General features: G+C 39.0%; 1 protein-coding gene across 3 annotated transcripts in view; it reads left to right on the top strand.

Annotated features, from left to right (window-relative positions):
* Positions 1-25,173, top strand: part of LOC130424914 (protein unc-80 homolog) — a 44,991-nt gene that overhangs the window by 7,537 nt on the left and 12,281 nt on the right. For 2 of the 3 annotated variants that reach the window (XM_056750901.1, XM_056750900.1), the window contains exons 11-47: positions 260-391; positions 530-798; positions 1,164-1,478; positions 1,782-1,913; positions 2,062-2,209; positions 4,420-4,568; positions 4,717-4,877; positions 6,468-6,676; positions 8,214-8,320; positions 8,546-8,633; positions 9,185-9,357; positions 9,717-9,929; positions 10,025-10,160; positions 10,238-10,371; positions 10,764-10,944; positions 11,033-11,245; positions 13,048-13,148; positions 13,229-13,429; positions 13,657-13,764; positions 14,669-14,807; positions 15,437-15,618; positions 15,808-15,939; positions 18,887-19,073; positions 19,263-19,391; positions 19,488-19,631; positions 19,712-19,812; positions 19,886-19,972; positions 20,071-20,254; positions 20,824-20,918; positions 21,237-21,326; positions 21,408-21,509; positions 21,671-21,851; positions 22,014-22,279; positions 22,380-22,514; positions 24,005-24,143; positions 24,219-24,315; positions 24,991-25,161. In XM_056750901.1, coding sequence (XP_056606879.1) covers positions 260-391; positions 530-798; positions 1,164-1,478; positions 1,782-1,913; positions 2,062-2,209; positions 4,420-4,568; positions 4,717-4,877; positions 6,468-6,676; positions 8,214-8,320; positions 8,546-8,633; positions 9,185-9,357; positions 9,717-9,929; positions 10,025-10,160; positions 10,238-10,371; positions 10,764-10,944; positions 11,033-11,245; positions 13,048-13,148; positions 13,229-13,429; positions 13,657-13,764; positions 14,669-14,807; positions 15,437-15,618; positions 15,808-15,939; positions 18,887-19,073; positions 19,263-19,391; positions 19,488-19,631; positions 19,712-19,812; positions 19,886-19,972; positions 20,071-20,254; positions 20,824-20,918; positions 21,237-21,326; positions 21,408-21,509; positions 21,671-21,851; positions 22,014-22,279; positions 22,380-22,514; positions 24,005-24,143; positions 24,219-24,315; positions 24,991-25,161 — 5,731 coding nt within the window. Of the gene's footprint in view, positions 1-259; positions 392-529; positions 799-1,163; positions 1,479-1,781; positions 1,914-2,061; positions 2,210-3,917; positions 3,969-4,419; positions 4,569-4,716; positions 4,878-6,467; positions 6,677-8,213; positions 8,321-8,545; positions 8,694-9,184; positions 9,358-9,716; positions 9,930-10,024; positions 10,161-10,237; positions 10,372-10,763; positions 10,945-11,032; positions 11,246-13,047; positions 13,149-13,228; positions 13,430-13,656; positions 13,765-14,668; positions 14,808-15,436; positions 15,619-15,807; positions 15,940-18,886; positions 19,074-19,262; positions 19,392-19,487; positions 19,632-19,711; positions 19,813-19,885; positions 19,973-20,070; positions 20,255-20,823; positions 20,919-21,236; positions 21,327-21,407; positions 21,510-21,670; positions 21,852-22,013; positions 22,280-22,379; positions 22,515-24,004; positions 24,144-24,218; positions 24,316-24,990; positions 25,162-25,173 lie in introns of all 3 variants that reach the window. The other variant, XM_056750899.1, reaches the window with a different exon arrangement.

The raw sequence follows: 25,173 nt of genomic DNA, 5'->3' as shown, positions 1-25,173 counted from the left end.
GTCATGGAGACAGAATATTATTCCACACTGAAATCAGAGATGCTCTGTTCCCGGGAGAGCTAACTCTTATCCCAGTTGAAGCACAAAATCCCTGTTCGTAATCCTCCTAGTAGCATGGCCTTGTAAACTAATGGTAATGTTTACAGTGTTGGCTAAATGTTTTTATGCTCTCCTAGTCCTACTTTGGATAAAAACTGGCTCCATGTCCGTATGGTTGAAAATAACCTTCAGTTCATGTGTCATGCATCATACCTTGCAGGGAAGTTAACCCGGCGTGGAAGCACAGACACTGCAGGAGATGGGGAGAGCCTCGGAGCAAAACATTTTCACTCCCACCACAACCTCCCTGAACACTCTAACAGCCACAGTGAAAATACCATTAAAGAGGGCGGTAAGCAAATCCGAGTGACCTACTGATAATTTATGATTTAACAAGGTTTGATTCATAAAATACAATATAATTGTAACTCTTTATTATTGACATGAACTGATAAACTTCTTTCTTTCCATCCACATATCTCCTTCCCAGTTCGTTCGCAGATCTCCACCATCACCATGGCTACATTTAACACCACTGTGGCTTCCTTCAATGTAGGCTACACTGATTTCTTCACGGAGCACATTAAGAAACTGTGTAATCCCATTCCCATCCCTGAGATGCCCTGTGAACCGCTGGCATGCTCCAATCTTCCACGCAGTCTGACGGACTCCTGCATCAACTACTCATCCTTGGAGGAACGAGACACCATTGAGGGCACCAACAACTTCATTCTGAAGAATGGCATGCTGGACCTCACGGTAAGGGGTGGGGAATGGAGCAGAGGTATCTGGCTATGGATGGTTAATATCTACCATCTAAATGTTTTTTAATGACTAAGAAAGTATTTGTTTGTAAATGAGAAGTAACCCATTCTTTTGAGTGGTGCAATACAAAGTTGACGATAACTTTGATATTTCCTGCTGAAATATACACCTTACACAGGACAGACAACACATGATTTCATTGGGATTCATTAAAAAATCAACGAAAGCATAACTGTTGTGACCGTCTCATGACCTTGCTACCTGTATTTAACCCCTTTAAGTTTAAAAAAAAAATGATTTAAATCTAGAGCTATATTGTCATTCCATAACAACCAGCAATTCTTGTGGTACATTTTAAGGCTGTCCTACGGGCCCTGTATTCTGTCCTCACCCATGAGATCAGTTCGCGGATTTGCGATGTGGCCCTGAATATCATTGAATGCCTGCTGCAGTTGGGTGTCGTTCCCAGTGTGGTTAAGAAAACCTCCAAACCTGAGGACAAAGAGCCAGAGCATCCAAAAGAGGGAGCCAGTCAGAGTGGAGCTCAGGGGGAGGCGACCGGAATCTCTGTGGCAGCATCTAGTGGAGGTGGTGGTGGTGGAGGTGATGGAGGCGGAGGAGGAGGTGGGGAAAGTCGCGGAGGAAGTAGAGATGATATAAAGAAGGACAACAAGGCAAGACAATAATTATAACTGTTATATAAAATTAGTGTATAAATAGTGAGAGTGGACAATTTTAGTATTAAAGACGCTACTTACCAAAAAAATGAATGTATATCATGATACTTATTTACCCTCATACCAGATGTGATTTCCTTTTTTTTAGCTGAATGGAAGATTTTTATAAAAATATGCCATCACTTTATGTATTTATATGGGACTCTCAAAAAGGAATTGTGTAGCACCCATAAAAAGGTAAAAAGAATACACATATTCTCTTCCTGCATGCTAAATTTGCAATTCCTCAATAATCTGCAGGATGGAGACACATCCCTCAGCTCCCACAGACTGGCTCTCACCATGCTTATTAAGATTGTTAAATCGCTGGGTTGTGCGTACGGCTGTGGTGAAGGCCATCGTGGACTCTCTGGAGACCGTCTGCGAATGCAGGTCAATATAACAGTAAAAGTTCATTAGCAATGCAAATTTAACCTAACCACTGATCCCTTTCACACCGATGCTGGTTTGCTTTCATACAACACAATTGATGTCTTCATCCTATGTACTGTAGATGACTAAATGCTCTCCTATTTTTTAGGCTCAGAACTGCTTGACTGCTCTTTACAAACTGGATAAAGTGCAGTTTCGGCAAACCATGAAAGAATACGTTAACAAGGACTCGCTCAACAACATTGTGGATTTTCTGCACGCTCTTCTCGGCTTCTGCATGGAGCCAATCACTGACAGTAAGAGGGCTGCACTTCCTAAGTGCACGTCTTCAACATGCCTAGACACATTTACCAACTTGATCCCTTTTCCCACGTCTCTAGAGACACACCATTGGCCCTAATTTCTTGCTTGAGAAATACTGATATATTCTTTCTTTTAGAAATAGATTTCTCAATAATTTAAAGATTTGAATAAAAAATTGTATAGTTAAATATTTATTTCATGTATTCGGAAATGCAACTATCCCAAATAACTGAATTTGATTGTAGGATTTGTAAAACACTTAAATATTAGCATTGGTTAAAGCCGCATTTGTTGGTTTACAGCGGCCACTAGCGTTATATTATTGATTTGCAACGAATCGCTCAGTCCAAACACGACGGTGGCCACCATAGTACAAAAAGATGTCGTTTTCATGTTGACGCAGACTGTTGAAAGAGAGATGTCTTATTTATTACATAAAATAAACGGTCTGTGGATTTTAAGTATAAAAGAAGGATAAATGTCAGGCAGGACCTGCGCTAATATAAAGAATTTCCAGCAGAGATATGTTAGGACCTGCGGTACTATAGCTTTTAGCAGAGAAATTACTTTCCAGCAGAGAGTCGTTGGAGAGAAAGATCATCTTAAAATCACCCCGAGGAGGTTGCTTTGATTGGGATAAGTATGTAAGTAACATTGTTTTTTTTGTTTGTTAGAACCAAGATATGTTTTTGTTCTAATATTAGCTGTGTGACGGAGCAGTTTTGAGCGTCAGTGTTTATCTGGAACCAATTTAACGTTGTACTTGTCCAGATACTGGAGAGAGAGAGCGCCAGTGGAGTATCATCCTCCCAATTGTTGGCGTAAAACTGTAGAGAGAGCGCGTTTTACTCTCTTACTCAATGATGAATAAACGTTAATTTAATCCGCACGTCACATGCGTTCCGAAACATGATCCACGATCCGTTTCACCACTACTTATACCGCAGGGGAGAGGGAAATGAAACGCCTGTTGAAGAGTTGTTTGTCCGTTTAGGCGTGCTGTACAAAACATGGCGGTAAATTCAATGTAAATGATGACAGAATTTTTTTGGGGGGAACTATCCCTTTAAATGCAAAATTAGTAAGCCATGGCCAATCAGAATAGATTGTAGTGCCTAATACAGGAAGCAGAGTTATATTTTGCTCTTTCAGCCCTGATCCTTAACGCTTTGGAAAATAAACATGGTTTACAGATTAAATCTGAATGATTTCAAAAGGTCAATTTCATTAAGGTCAAAACATATCTAAGATGCATATACAGTACATATTGTCCTTACATTTTATATCTGTCATTTCTGAACTCACTTCCTGTCCTCTGGCTTCACGTCTGCCTGTAGTATGACTTTCTTTCTGTTCAACTTCACTGTTTGAACCCCAACCCTCTATCACTCCATCACTCATCATTTCAGCAGACTTGCCAAACATCATATTGACGGTGTCAATACTTCCTGTTTGTATTTTCAATTTTCTGGACTCAAACTAAACTTAACAAGCTGAGTTACCTTGATTTCTGGCAAGTTAGTGAACATGAGTGAATATACTGAAATGGATGTCCCCAAGTTTTGTCTGGATTGTCTTTTTCTTTTACTTTTGTGCGTCTGTGCATGGTTGTGTTTCTGAGTGGGTTGGTGTTTCCTGACTTGGAAGTACATGTCTGTGCTGGCCTGACACCAATGTTGCCCACCATCTTTTCTCTTGCAGAATACGGCAGTGCAGGTGAGAGGTCCAGGAGGGCGAATAAAAGAAACATCGGTAGATACACAATATCTAAATTTACTGCCAAAACTAGGCATTAAACCCATTCCTGCACCCCTCACAGTGTCCAGGGTGATGTTTTTTCACCTGTAGTATAGCCCAACAGTGCATAGACCTTGTTGAATGACAAATCTCTAACCCGGCTTTGTAGATCTAGCTAAACAAATTCCCAAAATAATGTGAAATCAAAGCATGACCTGCTTGGTAGGTCTAGAACTTTCTCACAGGCTACAGCCACTTGCATGTATGCAAACCTTCAAATCTCATAATCTCTTTTTAGGTCTTCCTATCATATGTACTATTGATTTCTCCCCTTTCATCTTGTAAACATCAAACCTTCCTTCTTCATTTATTGGTTTCCACATACATTGCTTTGTATCAGTGATTTTGTCCAGCCACCACTTTCAGGTTGTGGTTTTTAGCTGAAATGTTTTGTTTGTCTTTGCAGATAAGGCTGGTTTTGGGAACAACTTCACCACGGGAGGGGATAAATCTCTGGCCCAGAATATGGAGACTGTGGTGGTGGGCTGTATGTTCAAGTCTCTCATCACCAGATGCGCGTCCACTACGCATGAGCTTCACAGCTCTGAGAATTTGGTGAGAGGACTTTCTCTATCTCTTGAAGAAATAAAATGTTCACTTGTTTCCATAAGAGTTTTTAAAAACGTTTTCCGTTTTCTCTTTTTCATGTTTTTCTTGTCGCACTTTCAACACTTCTCCTCACATCTAAACTCATATAATTCAGGGTCTGTATTGCGACATACGTCAACTGGTTCAGTTCATAAAGGAGTCTCATGGAAATGTTTTCCGTCGCGTTGCACTCAGCGCCCTCTTGGACAGCGCTGAAAAACTCAACACCACTAAAAAGCCAGAGGACAAGGACGAGGCAAAGGCTTCAGGAAAAAAGTACACACATTCACTCACACTTTCACCAAAAAGTCAACATGTTGACTTCAGGATCAGGGAAAAAATGTGTTCTATTCACCCTAATTTTGAGTTACTAACAGTTATGTTGTTCCAAACTTGTATTAATAAAGGGATAGTTAAAGGGATCATCTACTCAGCCTCGAGTTGCTCCTAATGTGTATAAATATATTTGTTCTGATGAACACAGAGATAGATAAGAATGCTTGTAACCAAAAAGATCTTTGCCACCATTGAGGAAAAATTACCATGGTAGTAAAAAGTCCCTCAGAATTAAAAATTTTAGGTGAACTGTTCCTTTAACTCACATGAAACACTGAAGATGTTAGACTGAATGTAAGTGTATGACTGGTCAGTCACCATTTGTATGAGCTACAAATTCAAGTCTTAACTCTTTCCCCGCCATTGACAAGTAATCTTGTAGTTTAAAAATCAACCTTTCCTGCCAAAGACGAGTTATTACGGCAATCTATGTTTGTATTGTTGTAAAGCAGGTGGTGCTTTTACACACCTTTCGAAAAAGGACATAATCTCTGAACCTAGAATGTATATATTTTATCGGCTTTTAATCATTGCTCTGAGTCTAATCTGAGCAGAGTCTTTGACAAAAAAATTATAATCTAAAATTATCAAATATCATGCATTTTTGAAGAAACCTACCCACATCTAAGGAGTGATAAAAAAAGAACAAATGAAGATAGAAAACGGTTTCTTTTGTTGCAGATACTCTGTTCTTAGACATATTGTTTGTCCATATATTTGTTCAGAAAATGTAGTGTGTGCCATTAAAATTGTGTGAAAATGTAAAAAAATCCTGGCGCTGGCTGGTAACTTTTTTTTTTAAAAGCTGGCGGGGAAAGAGTTAAGCTGCATCGGAATTCACTCACTCGTTTACTATTCCCTATAAAGCGAATGCTAAATACTCTTTACATGGGGAGGAAGTTAATGAAAATGAATTAACGATTTCGGACACTGACGTAATATAACCTGCGTCTGACAGTACTGTCGTGGACATTCGTCATAACGCTTATATTACACATGTGTGGCTTTATGGATTGTTTAATGAAATGGTTAAGTAAACTTTTTCCTTATTTGTCATATTTTGGTATAAGTGTGTCATAAAGAGAAGAGAATAACTGTTTGCCACATTTTTTTTATTTTTGCGCTTTATAAAATTATTTAATATATTTAAAATAAAGCACCACTGTCTATAACATTCATTGAACTGTTTATTCTCAAAAAGTAGACAATAACTTTCAACAAGAACAAAGTATAAATGTAGTATAAAGTATAAACGTGCATTCGTGGCATTAACGGCAACAAAACAAACAAGTACTCAGACCCGAGACCCAACAGAGTTGTTCACTCAGAATTCGGAAAACACTACAAAATCGCAGACACCTGATAAAGTGCACTATGTAGGAGATAGCGGCAGAATTCAGACACAGCTTTACAATTTCCGACATTATGAGGGCGAATAAAAGGAGACAGAAATTTCTTTTTTGGCCAAACTATCCCAGTATAAAGCGGCTATATGCAGAGATTAATTGTGTGTCTGTATCTTCGTTGCAGCGAAGAGCAGATCCCAGGTGCACTTTTGGGACGGAAAGATTTTTGGAGAAAGATGTTCAAGTCTCAGAGTGCTGCCAGTGATACCAGTAGCCAATCAGAACAGGACACCTCAGAGTGCACCACTGCCCACTCTGGTACAACCACAGAACGACGTTCACGATCTCGCTCGAGACGGATCTCACTGCGCAAGAAGCTGAAACTGCCCATAGGTATGTTTATAGAATTATTCTGCACCGTATGACGATAAAACTAAATTACAATTTTAAGTGACATTGTTGCAGAGGAGCATTAAACCCAAGAACATCACCAACAAAAAAGAATACATAGCAATTATTGTTAAAACGTAAAAATTGAGACTAGTGACATGCACATCCACAATACATTTTCATTAGTTATAAATTAAGTATACAAATTAAATTAAATATTAAAGTCAAAATATATTTTTCAAACCCAACAATGTGACATTTGGTAAATTTTATTTGTCACATACATTCATGTCACATCTCTAGCAAAAATGTTAATTTACTCAAAATGTATTTCTATAAAAATTCACTTGTTGTTCTAAACTGGAAAAAATTCTAGATATATTTTTTCAGATGTCTTGACTGATACACCAATACCACACACCAATGGTTTGATATGTTTAATTTGTATACTTGTTTTGACTGCAGATGTCACATTTTCACAAGATTGTTAGTATATTTAACAACAGTCTGATCTCTGGATTATTTGGCGAATATTCGGGAACCTTTATTTGTGTGTTTTTTTAATGCTTTGTAGAACCTATTTAGGTTTTTTTTCTCTATCTGTCATCTTAGTTCTTTAAAAATTGGAAACCAATATCAGTCAGGCACTCCCAAATGTTGAATTTCTTTATTAAATATCACGTTTATTAAAAGGGGCTGGCAGACAATATTTAATACAGATGCTATTTTATTTTGTTCATTTGAAGGAAATCATAGCTTAGTTAGATTAAAACTCATGACCTTATGAAGCAAGAAATTCATTACAACTCATACAATACAACACATGGTCAAGTAGGTGACTGAAATCAGCAGTTGTTCCATTTCTTTTTTTCTGAATTTTACCATAATAACAATCATATCAATCTATTAGAATAAGGTAGTTTACTCACAGTTCAACTAAACAGAAACATTTTTAGCAATTTTAAGTCAACAAAATGTCCGCACACAGAGTAAAGAATAGCCAAATTAAATATATACACTTTTCAATTTCATTTGATCTATGTATGTGAAATAATTTGAATACATTTTTATAGAATAAACCAATAGGTGTCTTGTTTTGAACAACTCATGCTTTTTCTGGTGTTTCGGTAAGCAAAATGTATGAAAAGTCATCTGCATCTCTTTTCTTTCCTTTTTGTCACCAGCATGCCGTAGGAAAGTTCACCATCCATTCACTCTCTCCATGTTACGTATGTGTGTGTGTTTTTTACATGTACATGAATTTTACTGGCGTCATGAAAAATCAAAGCATCAGTTTGAAAATGATATGCGTTCATACCATGTTTTGTTCTTTTAAGGCCATTGTATGCACTGTGTTTGTGTATATGCTGTATGAACCAAGACACCAGCATGAAATCTTCCCTTCTGAATTTCTGTCCCTTTTGGCTTTTTTGCGCTTTCATTTAAAAAGGTATCCAAGCGCAAACCCGAACAGGCCTCAGAGTTGCTATCATGTTCACTTGAAAGTTCTCTTCATCTAACCATTGAACCTGTGCTTCAGGTAACTGGCTGAAGCGCTCATCTCTTTCTGGCCTGGCTGATGGGGTGGAGGACTTGCTGGACATCAGCTCTGTAGACAGACTGTCCTTTATCAGACAGAGCTCGAAGGTGAGAGTTTGTCTGTCTTGGTTCAGAACTGGCCAAGAACCACTAGAATAACCAAAATACATTAAATGCTAATCAAAGGCAAAATTAAAGTGGTCTCTTTTTTACCATAATATGCTGATGTTAAAAGGTAATTCATGGCACAGCTCTTCCAAAACAAAAAAACAACAGAACAAAAATGACCCACTGTAATGTCGTTTGCAAGCTCAATATACAATTTAATCTCAGGTCAAGTTCACCAGTGCTGTGAAGCTGTCGGAGGGTAGCGCCATTGAGTACGGGCGAGAGGAAGAGGAGAATTTCTTCAAGCGGCTCGGTAAATGGAGGTCTGGTCGGAGGAACCCTTCCAAGCTTCACCACACAGAGGAAAAAGATGGTAGAACCCTCGGGTGTCCTTTCACACCCCCGACCGCAATACGCTCTTTGTGTTTGTGTGTGTGCCTGTCCGTGACGTGTCCTGTGCTTCTGGTACACTCACTCTCCTCTACCATCTTCCATGCCAGCTCTCTGTGTGTTTGCTCATCTCTGTGGGAAGCTTCCACTGGAAGAGGGACTGTGGTTCTCTGACCTATGACCTGGCACCACGAGCCCACCTCAGCTTTGTCAGAGTTGTCGTGAACCTTCAGCTCTCCAAGTTAAAAGTTCAAAATGTGACCTGTTTAGATATTTGTGGTTCAAAAGTACTGCTTTAATTTGCGATCAATTGTGTATTAATATCTTTCAAAATAATTTACACAAACAGATTTGCATGTTCATTCAATGTCACCAGATACATACTCACCAGCTAGCTGTTAAAACTGTCTAGCTGTGTCACACAGTAGACTATGACTGACACAAATCCATATCCCCCACCCCCCATTCAACCAGGTTGCCATGGATTCCAGGAGCGCTTGGCAGCCAGTCAGGAGGCCATGAAGAATAAGAACATCGTAAATCTGGGTGCGATCCGACAGGGAATGAAGAGGTTTCAGTTCCTGTTGAACTGCTGTGAGCCGGGAACTATTCCAGATGCTTCAATTTTAGCTGCGGCATTGGACCTGGTTAGCCCTTTTTTGTTTTATTTTAATGTGGAGCAGAAAAGAAGATCTTTTGAGGAGAGCTGGTAACCAAACAACATTGACCCCCATTGAATTCCATTATGTGGACACAAATCCGTTGGGACATTTATCAAAATATCTTCTTTTGTGTTCCACAGAAGATAGAGCAATATACAGGTTTTGCACAGCAAGAGGTTGAAGGATGACAGAAATTTTATTTTTGGGTGGGCCATCCCTTTAAATTAAAATAAGTGACTCTAGTTTTAACATTAAAAACCTGCAAAGCTTAAAATATTCACATTTATCTTAATTTGTCTTTTACAGTTTTTTCAATACCTGTACTTTATTCCTATAAATGCCAGGAAGCCCCCGTGGTGGCAAGAGCCTCGCTTTTCCTTGAGTGTGCTCGTTTCGTTCATCGCTGTAACCGTGGCAACTGGCCTGAGTGGATGAAAGGTCACCATGTGAACATCACTAAAAGAGGGTTGTCCAGAGGGCGATCACCTGTGGCAGGAAATAAAAGGAACACCAAGCTCCAGTGGAACGCTGCCAAACATTTTTACCAGTGGGGGGATGTGAGTCCCGATAAACATGTAGATTTGGTCTTCCCTGCGTTTTTAATCATCATTCTTGTATTTACCTGTGTTTGACCATATTTATCCTCCTAAAGGCGATAGGCACTCGTCTGAGTGAAATTTGCCACTCTGACAGTGAGAGTCCAGCCAACATCATGGGTTTTATCTACGATGAAGAAACCAAGAGGCGAGCGAGGAAGGAGGACGAGGAAGAGGATTATCTAGATGACAGTAAGAGTTGACATAACATAGATGAACGCCCAAATTGCATGTCAAAAATTTTCACCATTTTTCTGATGTTTTGACAGACACAGTCAACCCCACAAAGTGTGGCTGTCCCTTCGCTTTGAAGATGGCTGCTTGTCAGTTACTTTTGGAGATAACAACTTTCCTGCGAGAGACCTTTCCCTGTCTCCCGAGACCTCGAACTGAGCCCCTAGTGGTCAGTTTCAGTACTGCCTCATTTAGCCGTTCTTTACAGCAGATTCATTAAAAGCATAGTTAAAAAAATTACTCTCACGTTGGTTAAAACTTGTAAATGATTCTTAATTCTGTGGAACACAGAAGAAGATATTTTGAGAAATCTCTCTGTGGTTTTCTGTCCATACGACAGAAGACTCGGGGCCATTTGTTTGGCTACCAGCGTTCTTTTAAATATATTTTTTGTGTTCTGCAGGAGAAAAAGTTATATAAGTTTGAAAGGACGTGAGCTTCAGTAAATGATGAAAGAATTTTCATTTTAGGGTGAATTATTCCTTTAAGTTACACGAACGTGTGACTGAACACATAGTGTAAAAGCATTAATGTACCAGACTGGTCTCTTGGCTTCTGTAGGATTTAGAAAGCTGTCGTCTGCGTCTGGATCCTGAGCTAGGCCGTCACCGCTACGAGAGGAAGATCAGCTTTGCAGGAATCCTGGATGACGAAGATGGACACGATTCTTTGAACAGCAGCAGCCACACTCTCAAGTCTGACACTGGCTGTGAGGAGAAGAAATCCTCACAAGAGCCTCTGGGTATATGAAAAGAATCACTTTTATGTACATGATTTTTCAAGCCTACTCATCTTTTTGATTCTTTTTGTGTCCTTTCTTTTCTCTTCAGCTCCGATTAGGAAGATTCGTATTGGTGGCTCTCGGCTTCTACAGATTAAAGGCGCAAGGAGTTTCCGAGTGAAGAAAGGAGGCTCATTGTCATCCATCCGCCGTGCTGGCAGTCTGAAAAGCACTAAGATGTCCAGACAAGACTCTGAATCTGAAAATGACGTTGAGTCAGAACGGCTGCTCTCTCAGAGCAGAGACACTGTCACTGATATAGGTCAGATAAACCTAATTCAACTCTACATTCATTTATTATAGCACTTCTTGTCTGAGGGCTTTAATGTTATGTTTGTAAATGTATTGTGCATTATAAAATGAATTGTTACACTATGACCTTTTTAACAAACTTCTATCTGTCATGGAACTGACATGAAACAGAACTCAAATAAAGACAGCTCTCGACCATAATCATTTATTAGACATGAAGACAAAACATAACTCAAAACGCCTCTAGGGGTAAAACAAGAAGAAAATGAAAAAACAACTGACTGACTTGACTTGACTTGACTTGACTTGACTTGACTTGACTTGACTTGACTTGACTTGACTTGACTTGACTTGACTTGACTTGACTTGACTTGACTTGACTTGACTTGACTTGATTTAGGTCGATCGGGGAATAGGGATAGGGATGAGGTAGACAAACGATCCAGCAAACACAAGGGCATTAAATAGAAGAGGAACAAAAGAAGCATAAGGAGGCCAACAGGTGAAGGGCGTGAACTGATAACGGGATAATGATTTAGGAAACAAGGGGGCGGGGCTAAGACGCAAGATAGGAGAGCACATGGCACAAAGAATCAAACAATAGTGGTTTCAAACACAAGACATGATGGCACTTCCATGATCCTGTCACTCCAGGCGCTGAGCTGGCTGAAAAGAATGCCAGCTGCTGTTTTTTTTTAAAAATAGGCTGTTACTGTTGGAAACAATTGAAAAAATACACCATACGCCTAGGTGGACACAGCCCCTAAAACCAAACATATTTTGAAAATTAACACTTAAATACACACCAGAGTATTTATTTGAGGTGTAATTGGATGTTTTTAGTTAGGCGTGATGCTCATTCATTTATATTGATAGGGCGGGGTTTATGACCTATACTGTAGCCAGCCACCAGGGGGATCAAAGATCCCGCAGCTTCACTTTTCAAGATGTGTAAGGCACACCCGCTTTTAACTGAAAACTAAAAACTATGAGTTTAAGGTGTTCATTTAGAGGACAACTGCGTTTTGGCAACCAGAAAATGCAAATCTTTGAAAAGTGCAATTAAAACTATGCTGTTAGCATCTCTGTGTAAAGTACAAATATGTGAATCACTGTGAATAGGGATACTTTTGTCAACATTTTTGTCTGCATAAGAAATATTCCAAAAAGACGCCTTTCAGGTTTAACGTTGTGTCAACGTCCCTTTTATGTTGTTCTTACGATGTCATGTAAAAACACTTTTGTTATTATGTGGTATCTGTTTTATAAAAGCGATAAGGAACTGCAGGCTGTGCCTTAATGTGAATGTAGTCATGCTCTTGCGCCATGATGATATTGATCATATAGCATAACCACATGTACATTTTACATACTAAGGGAAAAATTTACTAACAACTTGCAAATGCGCAAACACACCTTCTGCCATTAAAAAACTACTATCGGCATTTACTAAAGACACACAATGAAAATTAGAGCTGAAAATGCCTTTCCTTATTGCAGATGTACTCCTAGTTTTCTCTTCAGACGCAAACTTTATGGGAGAATAGTATTTAAATGAATCACGCAACGCGATTTACTAAGGTTTGCACTCATCATTGTACTGGTATTAGAGGCTTTATGTAACGCACAACAAAAGCATGTCCTAAAACCTGCACTAATTTGCGCTGCTCTTAGTAGATTGTGTTGGTCATTATGGGAATAAGATTGTTTTTTTATATGTGCCTTGTTAGTAATTTTCAATCCCATCTGTGCTTTTTTTATTGCGCACTCACGCAAATATGCCATTTACAGTACTTTTCACATGTTTATTAGGGAGCCCTTGGAGTGCTAGCGAGCCAAGCATCGAACCTGAGGGTACTGGCAGCACAGGGGGTGTTGAAGACAACTACCATCGTAACATGTCATGGTTGCATGTAAGTGGCAGCTCTACGACTCAATCTAAATCAAACGTTTTAAACTGTTTTGTAACACACTCCTCATTTGCAACTTCCAGATCATGATTCTGCTGTGCAACCAGCAGAGTTTCATCTGCACTCATGTGGATTACTGTCACCCTCGATGCTATCAGCGCCACAGCCGTTCCTGTGCCCGACTCGTTCGCGCTATCAAACTTCTGTACGGTGAGACAGTGGACAGCCTGAAAGAGAGCGGCGCCACTAGCGGCATCAGCGGCCGGGCTAAGAAGAGCAAAGAGGTGCTTCAGTATTATTAAATGGTTATGTTGTGTTTCGACTAAAACTATGGTCCCCATGACCGTAATTTTATTGTAAAATAATTAACAAGGGACCACTATCACTTTTCAATTTCAACAAAGGGGTCTTGAATAAGTCCCCTGAACCTTTGGGACCCCCTAACTGCACACCCCTTAGCAGAACCTTGGTATATAACACAAGAATTACATTATTTTTTTCTAATCTTCAGTGTTCAGACAAATCATGCCTTCGGACCCCGTCCATGAAAAGACGGCCCACCACCAGCAATGCTGAGGGGAAAAAAGACACTGGGATGCTGAAGTACATCCGTAACCAGGTGAGGCTGACCTCACAAAAGTTCAAATTTTCTTTCTGCTCTGTTTTTACAGTATTTCTAACCCTACCCATGAAAAAAGTTATTAGGTTTATGCTGTTTATTGTGAGTCACCATGCGAACTGGGCGAACTTAAAGGGGTAGTTCACCTAAAAATGTAAACTATGTCATCGTTTTGTCACCCTCTTGTCATTTCAAACCAATATGACTTTCTTCTGCAAAACTCAGAAGATCATTTTAAGAACGTTGTTAAATCGAACAGCCACAGCACCCATTCACTGCATTCGTTTTGTGTCCAATTCAAGTCAATAGGTAACGCCATTGTTCGGGTACCAACTTTCTTCAAAATATCTTCTTTTCTATTCTGCGTGAGAAAGAAAGTCATACAGGTTTGAAATGACAACAGCTTGAGTAAATGATGACAGAATGTTTATTTCATCTTTTTTGGTAAGAACACAAAATTTGAGGGTTAGTTAACCCAAATATTAAGTCATTCATAATTTACACACACTCTTTCCAAACCAGTATGACTTTCTTTTTTTTTGTTGCAGAAAACAAAATAAATTTTGAATAATGTTCCGAAAATTTGAAGAGGTCAGATGCAAAAAGCCTCTTAATCCGTCAGACGTCTTTTAGTCTAAAAGATCATATTTCATCAGACTCCTACATTTTCTTTCAGCAAAACCAGATATTTCAGAGAAGGCAGAGTGTGGTATTCAGCATGTTTTGAAACAAAATAATTTGAGTAACGTATACTATGTGTGAAGAGCACTTAACATCATAATCTCATTTTTTACGGAGGTGTCTTTTAAAGGGTTTAGCATCTGATCTCTTCATATCTTCTTTTGTGTCCCACAGATGTTTTATTTTTGGGTGAACTATTCTGTAAGCATGCTATTTTTTCTAGGTGATGAGCCTGTCTCCAGCCCCTCTCTCCTTGCTCATAAAAGCGGCCCCTATCCTGACTGAAGATATGTATGGAGACATTCTGCCGGCAGCCTGGGAACTGCTGCTGAGTGTGGATGAGCATATGGCTGCAGCTGCAGGTTTGTCTGGGTCATTTATTCCTGCTTGTCTGGGGAGTCTAGTCAACGTGTCATTAATTAGTTTGGCCTTTGAATTGTGTTTCATTATTTCTGCTAAGACACACATTTTAGCGCCAGCTTGTGAAACCTATATTTCATGATATAATGCTATGACAACAGTGGCTCTGTTCCAAATCCTAGCCAGCATTTTTAAAGGGATAGTTCAACCAAAAATTTAAATATATATATTTGATTATTTACCCAACCCTATGTCATTACAAGCCTTTATGACTTTTCTGGACAACACAAAAGAAGATATTTTGAAGAACATTGGTTGTAACCAAATATCATTGCCACCCTTCATAAGCTTCCACTTTACAGCCATAAATATTTCTCAATGAGAAGAAAAAGTGATATACAGGTTCTGAATGACATGTGGATGGACAATTACACATTTTTAGTGGCACATCCAAAACTCTTTTCCAGATAATAAGCAAAACAAACATGCACCCTTATAAGACAATTCAGACAAAAATCTCCTACAATTTATTGCATTAAGCTGTTAACAGAGGTTAAATTTCTTTCAACTCTAACATGAGTTCTCTCTCCATATACATCATTGTCACGTTAACACGAACATATGCACACAGGTGCCATGTTCCTTCTGTGTGCCGTGAAGGTGCCGGATGGAGTGACCGAGATGATGATGGCTGAGTTTCAACACCAGGAAGCAGGTCAGAGGATCAACTCCATTCTAAAATTCTACACTGTCTGGAGGTTTCGATACCAGGTGTGGCCCCGTATGGAGGAGGGAGCTCAACAAATCTTCAAGGTACTACTTATTTTACACTTAGTTTACATGCTGTCATACCGGATGCAGGCAACATTACCAAACCCGAGCAAACAAATGTTTTTGCAGCATCTCGTATTTGCATGTTTAGCACTACAGTCGTCCTGTTTGTTTTGTTCACTTATTTGATAATATTTTGTTAATGATCATTTTGCACATGTTACTTCATAGATTCCTCCACCCAGCATTAATTTTACGCTGCCCTCTCCCATCCTGGGCATGCCATGTGTGCCCATATTTGACCCTCCGTGGGTTCCGGTGAATGCCGGCGGTGTTCCTGATGCAATCAGTGAAGATCAGTCCGTAAGTCCAAGTCCACTACATCAAAACAATCATAGCATGAATTAAAATGGAAGTTAATTTAAAAGTATGATTTAAAAATAAAATCATGCACAACATGTGCTTTGTGTTACATAGATTTGTATACATTTTATGCAGAACTACAATGTTTTATAAGACTTGTTTTAAGGCTTCCTTCTAAAAATAAATTCATGATAATATTCCATTAGGATCTTTATTTTAGTATATGACATGATCAGTTTTTCACAAGACTTTTTCTGTGATTGATCACATCTATGTAAGGGATAATGTACAGGTAGGTAGCTGGTTGTTATTGCAGAAATAAAAGGGTCTTGATATCACACTGAAGGGGCCTATTTCGAGATAACAGCCTGATGCTTGTACATTATCCCGCTAATTACACGACTACTTGCCACATGAGAAAAAATAGGCATGAAATGTGAATTTGAAATATTTAATTAGTTCATTTTCACCGAGTGCAGACCTTCCGTGAGGAAAAACCGTTTACTTTCGGTTTTAAGGCAAGAAACGATGTCAAATGTCAAAATGATTTGCTCCATCCGGGTTACCGTGTGTTTTTAGTTTTGAGAGGTTGTTATGTCACGACTGGCCAATCAGAATCAAGCATCTTAAAACAACCTTTCAAAACTAATAACACACAATAACCTGGATGCAGCAAATCAGTTTGACAGGTTTTTTGACAAATTAAATATAAATATGTCTATTAATAACATTAATTTTAATTTTAATTTTCAAAAATTAAATTTACAAATGAGTAAACCAAATTGCCTGTTTGTGACATTTGAACGTAATTTCTTAACTTTAAACCTAAAGTAAACTTCTTTTTCTCACGTAAGGTCTGCATTCGGTAAAAAGAGATAATCAAATATTTCAAATATTTTCTTCTCATATTGCAAGTAGCCGTGTAATAAGCGGGATAATGTTCAAGCAGCCGGGTGCCTGATAACAACTGGCTGCCTGTTCATTATCCCTTACATAACGAACCTGCAAATGTCACGACTGGCCAATCAGAATCAAGCATTCCAACGAGCCGTGTAATAAAAGATATTAAGAGTTGTTTGTAAGCAAATGCTAAAATATGGGCAATTCCGTGAAAATATCATAGTTTTCTCTATGGTAACAGTACAGATTTTAACTTTTGGTGGTTCAAATACCCATGTGAGATCTCTCTTCAAATTTGTTTTATTTGTAGTGGATGTTTTTTCATAGTTAGGTAAGTGCCATTTTCAGGATTGTCACATCCATAACGCTACATGTTCCTCATAAATGGACACATTAAAATTAATATAAAGTGACTAGTTATGTTCTTTAAAAAGGCATCCCTTCTCCATTCATTGGGTATTATTGCTTCAGGATTGTGCATTTTATTTCATAGAAATCCTACAAAGTCTATCGTTTCCCCAAAAACGTGTCCTTTTTTTTAACATGTTTTTACCTTTTTTTAAATATATATTTTTTTCATAGACTAAGATTGTTTTATGTTATGACTCTATCAACAAGGGTTCAGTAAAATATAAACAGATGGTACAATATAATTGTAACAAATTTATTCTCTGAGCATTTTTATGTCACGTCCATAACGCAAGATGTCACGTTCCATGATGCTGGAATTGCCCATGTACAATAATATTAAGAATACAAAAATATACTAAATTTAATAAATACATTAATTAGGTGTTAGACATGGTTAATTATACAGTTCCATGCATATGTATTTGTATATATATATTACATATGTAGCCAAATCGCCATGGTTTGTGTACAGGTTATGGGTTGTTATTTTTAATGTGATCAGAACTGATGATGTTCTGAAAAAAAGAACCTGAAAAATCAAAAGGTAGAAACAGCTGGAGCTGGAAAATAGTGACTCAAGGGGGTTAGCAAAAAATGACATGCAAAGTCCAAAACTGTCTCATATGACCAGCTTAGACATCAACGGAAAAACAGAGCTCAATCTAAAATCTGTTGAAATAGAGGTGAAGAGACATAAATAGGAGTAGAGCAGACAAGGGAGATCAGACACAGGTAAGTGGAATCAGCACAGATTGGCTCTGACAGCTATCCCTGCCAAAGCGGCGAACAGTAAACAGACATGCAAACAAAATGAACCTGCTCACCGTCAGTACCAAAGGACAGATAAGACATGACAGATATCCCGCCAGAATTGAGAAATAAATAGACGTCCCTATTTTATACCACATCTAGAGGTAGACCATAGATGCAGATGGAAACCTTTGGAGATCCCGAGAAATGCTGCAAGGGTGTTAGGTAATTAACTGGAGGGGGAGGTCCAAGGACGTTTAGGGATGGAAAGAGGACAAAGAAGTCCCAAGGGAAGTGGTCTAGGGGACATTTTTCCACAAACAATACAGGAGGCAATAGGGAGACCATCGATTCCTGAACATAGCTGAAAGCATTGGGGAACAGAATTATGATACCTGAATGACAAATCAGCTTTAAGAATTGACCCCACTAAAGGACAGACATACGGACAAAAGCAGAAAAACAAATGGACTCTTTTAACCTAGCTCTCGATGTTCCACAGAACATCCATCAAAACTGATGATATTAAACACCCTGCAGGAAGGATGGTCTCCAGCTGTTTCTTCTTAATAGCTTACCGTGATGAGACAGAGTGTTGGTCTTGATAAATTTAGGCACTGGGTGTTAAGAGAGATAAAACTAGAAACGCCTGAAGACCAAGGACCAGTGGGCCTGCTGGAGTCGCTTGACAGATTGAGATAATATTCCTAGTGCTTGTGGTCCGGTCAAACAAGGAAAACTTTTTTCATACTTTTTAGTGCCAATAGTTCCCTGTTCCCAATGTTATAGTTCCTGATGGAAAACATGCATGGATGAATAAATTAAAAAATTAATTCCATGTCAACCAACAATCAGTTCTCCTTTGATTCTCTGTCTGTAATTTCAGAAATCATTTTCGGCACGTGCAGTGTCTCGCTCTCACCAGCGGGCAGAGCACATCCTGAAGAACATGCAGCAGGAGGAAGAGAAGAGAAGGCTCGGTCGTGAGGCTAGCATCATCACGGCCATCCCTATCTCACAAGAGGCCTGCTATGAACCCACGTGTAGCCCCCCGCCCGAGCAGGAGGAAGAGGGTGTGCCATAAACATTCCTTGTTTTTTTATATAAAATTATTTCTTGTATTGTAACTTGCACCACTCAAAAAGAGGTACCAACATTCTTGCTTTTGGACAACGTTTGGTACTCATTTTTTACACAGCAATCAACCTACAGCTGGTTATTTGTCTAAACGTAATATGTTTTGTACTCCTCTCCATCTGTAGAAGATGTGATGAACCTGACATCACGTCGCCTCTCCGTCAGCCCATCCTGTACATCCAGTAACTCTCACAGAAACTACTCTTTCCGCAGAGGCTCTGTGTGGTCCGTGCGCTCTGTGGTCAGTGCTGAGGGTAAGAAGCATATAAACAAAATTAGATCCCAAAAGTCCTAGAACTCGTGAAAGTTTCATAGATCGTCACAGACTTTGGTGTTTGCATTCTCCCAAGATGACGAGAACACAACAGAGCTTACACCAACACATCACATGCTGCAGCCACCTCAGGCTGTTTTTCCACCATGCATCTGTGCTGCTGTGTTGCCCATTGTGCACCTGATGGAAGATGGAGATGTTCGCGATGACGGAGCTGCTGGTGAGAAATCTTTTTTTTATTTATATTTGACAGTTACTTTTTCTAACCACTAGCTAACTTACTCTTTTGTGTTTCAACAGTGTGTGCTGTGGCTAAGCAGGTTTTGTGGAACTGCCTTATTGAAGATCCAGCGTTGGTTCTCAGACACTTTCTGGAGAAACTCACAGTTAGTAACAGACAGGTAAGAATATCTGATCATCCTTTCAAAGAGAGTCCTGTAGGTGTGGTGTATAAACATCTATGATTGTTCACAGGACGAACTGATGTACATGTTGAGGAAACTGCTCCTTAATATTGGGGACTTGCCTGCGCAGACCTCTCACATTCTTTTCAACTATCTGGTGAGATTTCTGAACATTAATGTGAAGACCAAAGCAAGTCTTGAGCTGTAGATGCATCTCCATAGACGGTTGAATTCATTGTTCTTATTTTCTTTTAGGTGGGCTTGATCATGTACTTTGTAAGAACTCCCTGTGAATGGGGTATGGATGCCATATCAGCCACCCTGACCTTCCTCTGGGAAATTGTTGGTTTTGTGGAAGGACTCTTTTTTAAGGATCTTAAACAAACGATGAAGAAAGAACAGTGTGAAGTCAAACTCCTGGTCACTGCATCTATGCCAGGTTGCATATCATAGTAATATTCATTACAAACAATAACCCAGCAAACCAATTTACGTTGTGGCAACGTTGGTGCTACGTTCCATTTTTTCGCTATGCTCTCTCTGTGCTGGCAACACTGTGACATGACACAAGTTGTTCTGCAACACTCTGTGAGACGACATTCGGATCACTTTCGTTAATTCTTGATTTCATAGCAACTCATTTCTGGGTATTATCAATTTCCCCTATATTTTTGTTATATAGCCACAAATAATAGATATACATTTATAAGCAGTTAATAATTAATACTGTTCTGTAGTGTTTACAGCAAAAATAAATAAAATCAATACCAACCGTGTAAACTTTAAGAGAAACAATGAAATACTGTGTTATATAATTCAACTTTATCATTGATGTGACAACCTTCACCGCACAACGTAGAAACATCAACTTTTTCATTACAGTGTTACAATGTTGTAAATACATTGTGACAACATTGTGTGTTTGCTGGGAAGAGAGTTCCTCGCTATAATAATTTGCTAGGCTCATGTTCATAGTTCACGATGCTATACCTGTAATTATGTGCCTAGGAACCAAAACCCTGGTGGTTCATGGACAGAATGAGTGTGACATACCCACCCAGCTGCCAGTGCATGAAGACACCCAATTTGAAGCCCTTTTGAAGGTCAGCGCCATAGTTGGATACTAGTTTTGTATATAACAGGAGTAGATGTAGACTGTAGACAAGTAATTGTGCATTCCAACATTCTGGGATCTTTTTAGACTAACTTATTTGATGATTGTATACATGTCTTCTAGCAAAAAGAAAACTCATCTTATCAATATGTTTATTGTATGGCAACCATTTTTAAATCATTTTTTAGTCATGATTAAAGAGGACGCATGCTCTGTGTTGTGTCTAACAACAGCTTGTAGCCATGATGTCTATATATAAAGTATATCATGGAATCTTTTGCAATTTTGTGGATTTGTTTTACACCAGGAGTGTCTTGAGTTCTTCAATATACCAGAGGCTCGGTCTGCCAACTATTTTCTTATGGATAAACGTTGGAACCTTATTCACTATGCCAAGGTTTGCGATTATCTTGATTATAAAACTACATTGTTTATAAAAAGCTTGAAATAAATATTCTTATTTGGTGCGTATCTTCAGACCTACGTAAGGGACATCTACCCTTTCAGAAGATCTGTGTCTCCTCAGCTCAACTTGGTTCACATGCTTCCAGAAAAGGGGGAGGAGCTTATTCAGAAACAGGTGTGTTGTGAATTTTGTGAGTAAAATCGGATCAAAGTGTGTGTAAAACAAGCAACTTGTCATTATGATTCTTCATGAGGTCAACTAGGAACCTTTAGACACAAACAATCATATGTTTGGCGACCTCTGACTGCATTGTCTGATCTTATTATTTTGTACAGGTGTTCTCCAGAAAGTTGGAAGAGATTGGTCGAGTTCTTTTCATCATCTCGCTCACTCAACGTATGCCTGCCATGCACAAACAATCCCATGTCTCCATGCTCCAGGAAGACCTTCTGCGACTGCCGTCGTTTCCGCGCACTGCCATCGATGCCGAGTTTACCCTCTTCAATGAGCCTCTAGGTAAGTCTGGAAAGACATCTTGAACTGGCTGACCAACCATTGCCATTACAAGTGATAACTTCCTAGTTAATTGTTAACATCTGAGAACTTAGTTCATGGTTCAGACAACTTTGTGTAGTTCCATTTGTGTCTCTTTCATTGTAGTCTAAATTCTTTTTTCAGGCAAAGAGCTCTTTGGCTTAGACACTTTACACAAAGTCCTCTGGATCAAACTACTGGAGGAGATGTTTCTGGGCATGCCCAGTGAATACCCCTGGGGTGATGAGATTATGCTCTTTCTGAATGTGTTCAACGGTGCTTTACTTCTGCACCCCGAGGACAGCGCCCTCCTCAGACAATACAGTGCCACTGCCATCAACACAGCTGTGCACTTTAACCACCTCTTCTCTCTCAGTGGCTACCAGTGGATCCTTCCTACAATGCTTCAGGTGAGCGGCACAAATGCAAAGCTATTTTTTATAATATTATTTAAAATTGTTTCATGAAACTAATTCTACAACGTTTATTGTTCCTCGCTGTACATGGAAGACATATGCGGATTTTGAGAGTAACCCATTGCTGCGTCGAGGGATTGAATTCTGTTGCAGGCAGTTTTATATACTCCACCGCAAACCCTTCATCTTGCAACTTTTCGCTAGTGTGGCCCCACTTCTGGAGTTCACAGTAAGTGCCCTTATCTTAAAAAAAAACAATCGTATTTGTATGGAATTTTTCAGTGTTTATTATGAACGATTGATCCATGAAGGTCATTATTTATTTATGTATTTTTTCAAATTCATGTTCTCTCTTAATCTTTGATCAAAAACGTGAACTTTACCCTCCAAAGCAACAAAATCTCTTCTCTTCATAACTTGTATTGGCCTGGGGATGGAGCTAAACTGACTAAAATGATTCATGGAGCATTCAGATAGTTCCGTGAAGTTATGTTTTCTCTTTAAATTTCTGTCATTTTTTTATTCATTAAATGACTTGCGTCTTTAAATGGGTTAAAATTTACCTCAATTAGTGCCTTACTAGTAGCTTCAGGGAACTATTGAGAGGTTTCATGAACCGCCATTGGGGTAAATAAATGTTCTATTGGATTCAATGGAGTTGACACAACTCTCTCTGCCAATGGCTCTGCAATTCTCAAAGGATGAAATCAAGCCCGCCCCACATATATCAGATACACGACCAACTTTATTCTTACTTTTAGTTCAATTTGAAGTTTGCACAAAAACAGTCAGCATAGCAACACAATATAGACCGCAACAGTATTATAATATGCAATTCAATTCAATCTAATTTTCTTTGTCTCTTAAAAGTTTCTTTGCACTTTTCAAGCAATATTTTTGTTTTCTTGCTTTACCTGGAGACTCTGGAGCTTCAAGCCATCCCTAAAAAGTTTATAATTCAGAACTGTTGTGCACATTTGAAAATACAGCTAGAAACTATTGGAGACGTAAAGAATCAAGCATCCAACGAGCCATTTAATAATGATAAATATTGGTTGACCAATTAGAATCAAGAACAACAAAGAGACATATAACTGCCATTGTGTGATATAATATAGTAATTATGTTAAACAATGCACATACACTCACCTAAAGGATTATTAGGAACACCATACTAATATTGTGTTTGACCCCCTTTCGCCTTCAGAACTGCCTTAATTCTACGTGGCATTGATTCAACAAGGTGCTGAAAGCATTCTTTAGAAACGTTGGCCCATATTGATAGGATAGCATCTTGCAGTTGATGGAGATTTGTGGGATGCACGAAGCTCCCGTTCCACCACATCCCAAAGATGCTCTATTGGGTTGAGATCTGGTGACTGTGGGGGCCATTTTAGTACAGTGAACTCGTCATGTTCAAGAAACCAATTTGAAATGATTCGACATTGTGACATGGTGCATAATCCTGGTAGAAGTAGCCATCAGAGGATGGGTACATGGTGGTCATAAAGGGATGGACATGGTCAGAAACAATGCTCAGGTAGGCCGTGGCATTTAAACGATGCCCATTTGGCACTAAGGGTCCTAAAGTGTGCCAAGAAAACATCCCCCACACCATTACACCACCACCATAATTGCATTATTGAGAAATTGAACAGGTGTTCCTAATAATCCTTTAGGTGAGTGTATTAATCTTTTGCTCATATCTTTTTCTCATAGACCCGCACTAGTACCGGCCTGTCGAAAGGTGTATCTTCACAGTGTCTTTTTGACCTGCTGGTATCTTTGGAGGGAGAGACCGCAGATTCCCTGGACGCTCTTGAGCTGGTTAAGGCTGAGAAACCTCTCCGTTCTCTGGGTAAGATGGCATACATGTCTCATCATTTTACAGATAGTTTGCTAGGATATTGCATTGATCTGATTTTTGTTTCAGATTTTTGCTATGGTAATGAAGATCTGGCTTTCTCGATCAGTGAAGCCATTAAACTGTGTGTTACAGTGGTTGCTTATGCCCCAGAATCCTTCCGCAGGTTTGTCATTTGCACATCTTACTTAAAATCAATATTAGTAAGTAAAAATTCAGTAAGTCCCAGTGAAAAAAAAATGACATTGCCAATTTTTCATGAAATATTGCAATGTTTAAATACTATATGTTGTAAATACTTTATCAATGTGGGATATTTTCTTTTTTACATTTTTGTGCCCTCATAATCTTAAAACTAAAATCTTCCTTCCTGTAATGACTATCCATCTTAAATTACGTAAATTAGACGGCTTGGTCGGAGCATCCGTTAACTCCTCACCTTCATCTATCAGTCTCCTACCAGTTCCATTTCAAAATGCAACAGCTGTTTTTATACAGTACGTCCAATCAAATCACAGAGAAAGACAAAAGACACGGCCACTATTTTTCTCATCAGAAATTCCATTTCACTTGGAAATGCTTTAAGTGCCTCTTTTTGTCGTTACCTTTAAACTATGAAGAAATGTATACAGAATACACATTAAAATACACAATCAAAACTTACATGAACACTCCTACAGGTTTACACACTGTCAGCGCTTCTCAGTATAAAAATATGAATCGCAACATCTTGCAGCTACTGTTGGAAAGGGTTCAAGAGGGCAGAAGATACTAAAGAAGCTAAATTCATCAACTTCCCAACTTAATATCTTCAATTCTCTGTTTCTCTTCCTTCTATCAGTCTCCAGATGCTCATGGTTCTAGAAGCTTTGGTTCCATGTTACTTACAGAAGCTGAAGGGTAACACACATAGTCTAGAGTCTGTGTCTGCAGCTAGGGATGAGATCGCTTCCATAGCTGCTCTGGCCACCTCTCTACAGGCTCTGCTTTACAGTGTGGAGGCTCTGACACGGTGAGACCTACG

This window comes from Triplophysa dalaica, chromosome 6, assembly GCF_015846415.1.
Source record: "Triplophysa dalaica isolate WHDGS20190420 chromosome 6, ASM1584641v1, whole genome shotgun sequence".
Lineage (NCBI taxonomy): Eukaryota > Metazoa > Chordata > Actinopteri > Cypriniformes > Nemacheilidae > Triplophysa > Triplophysa dalaica.
Note: the sequence above shows the minus strand (reverse complement) of the source record. Positions and strands in the feature narration are given on the sequence as shown.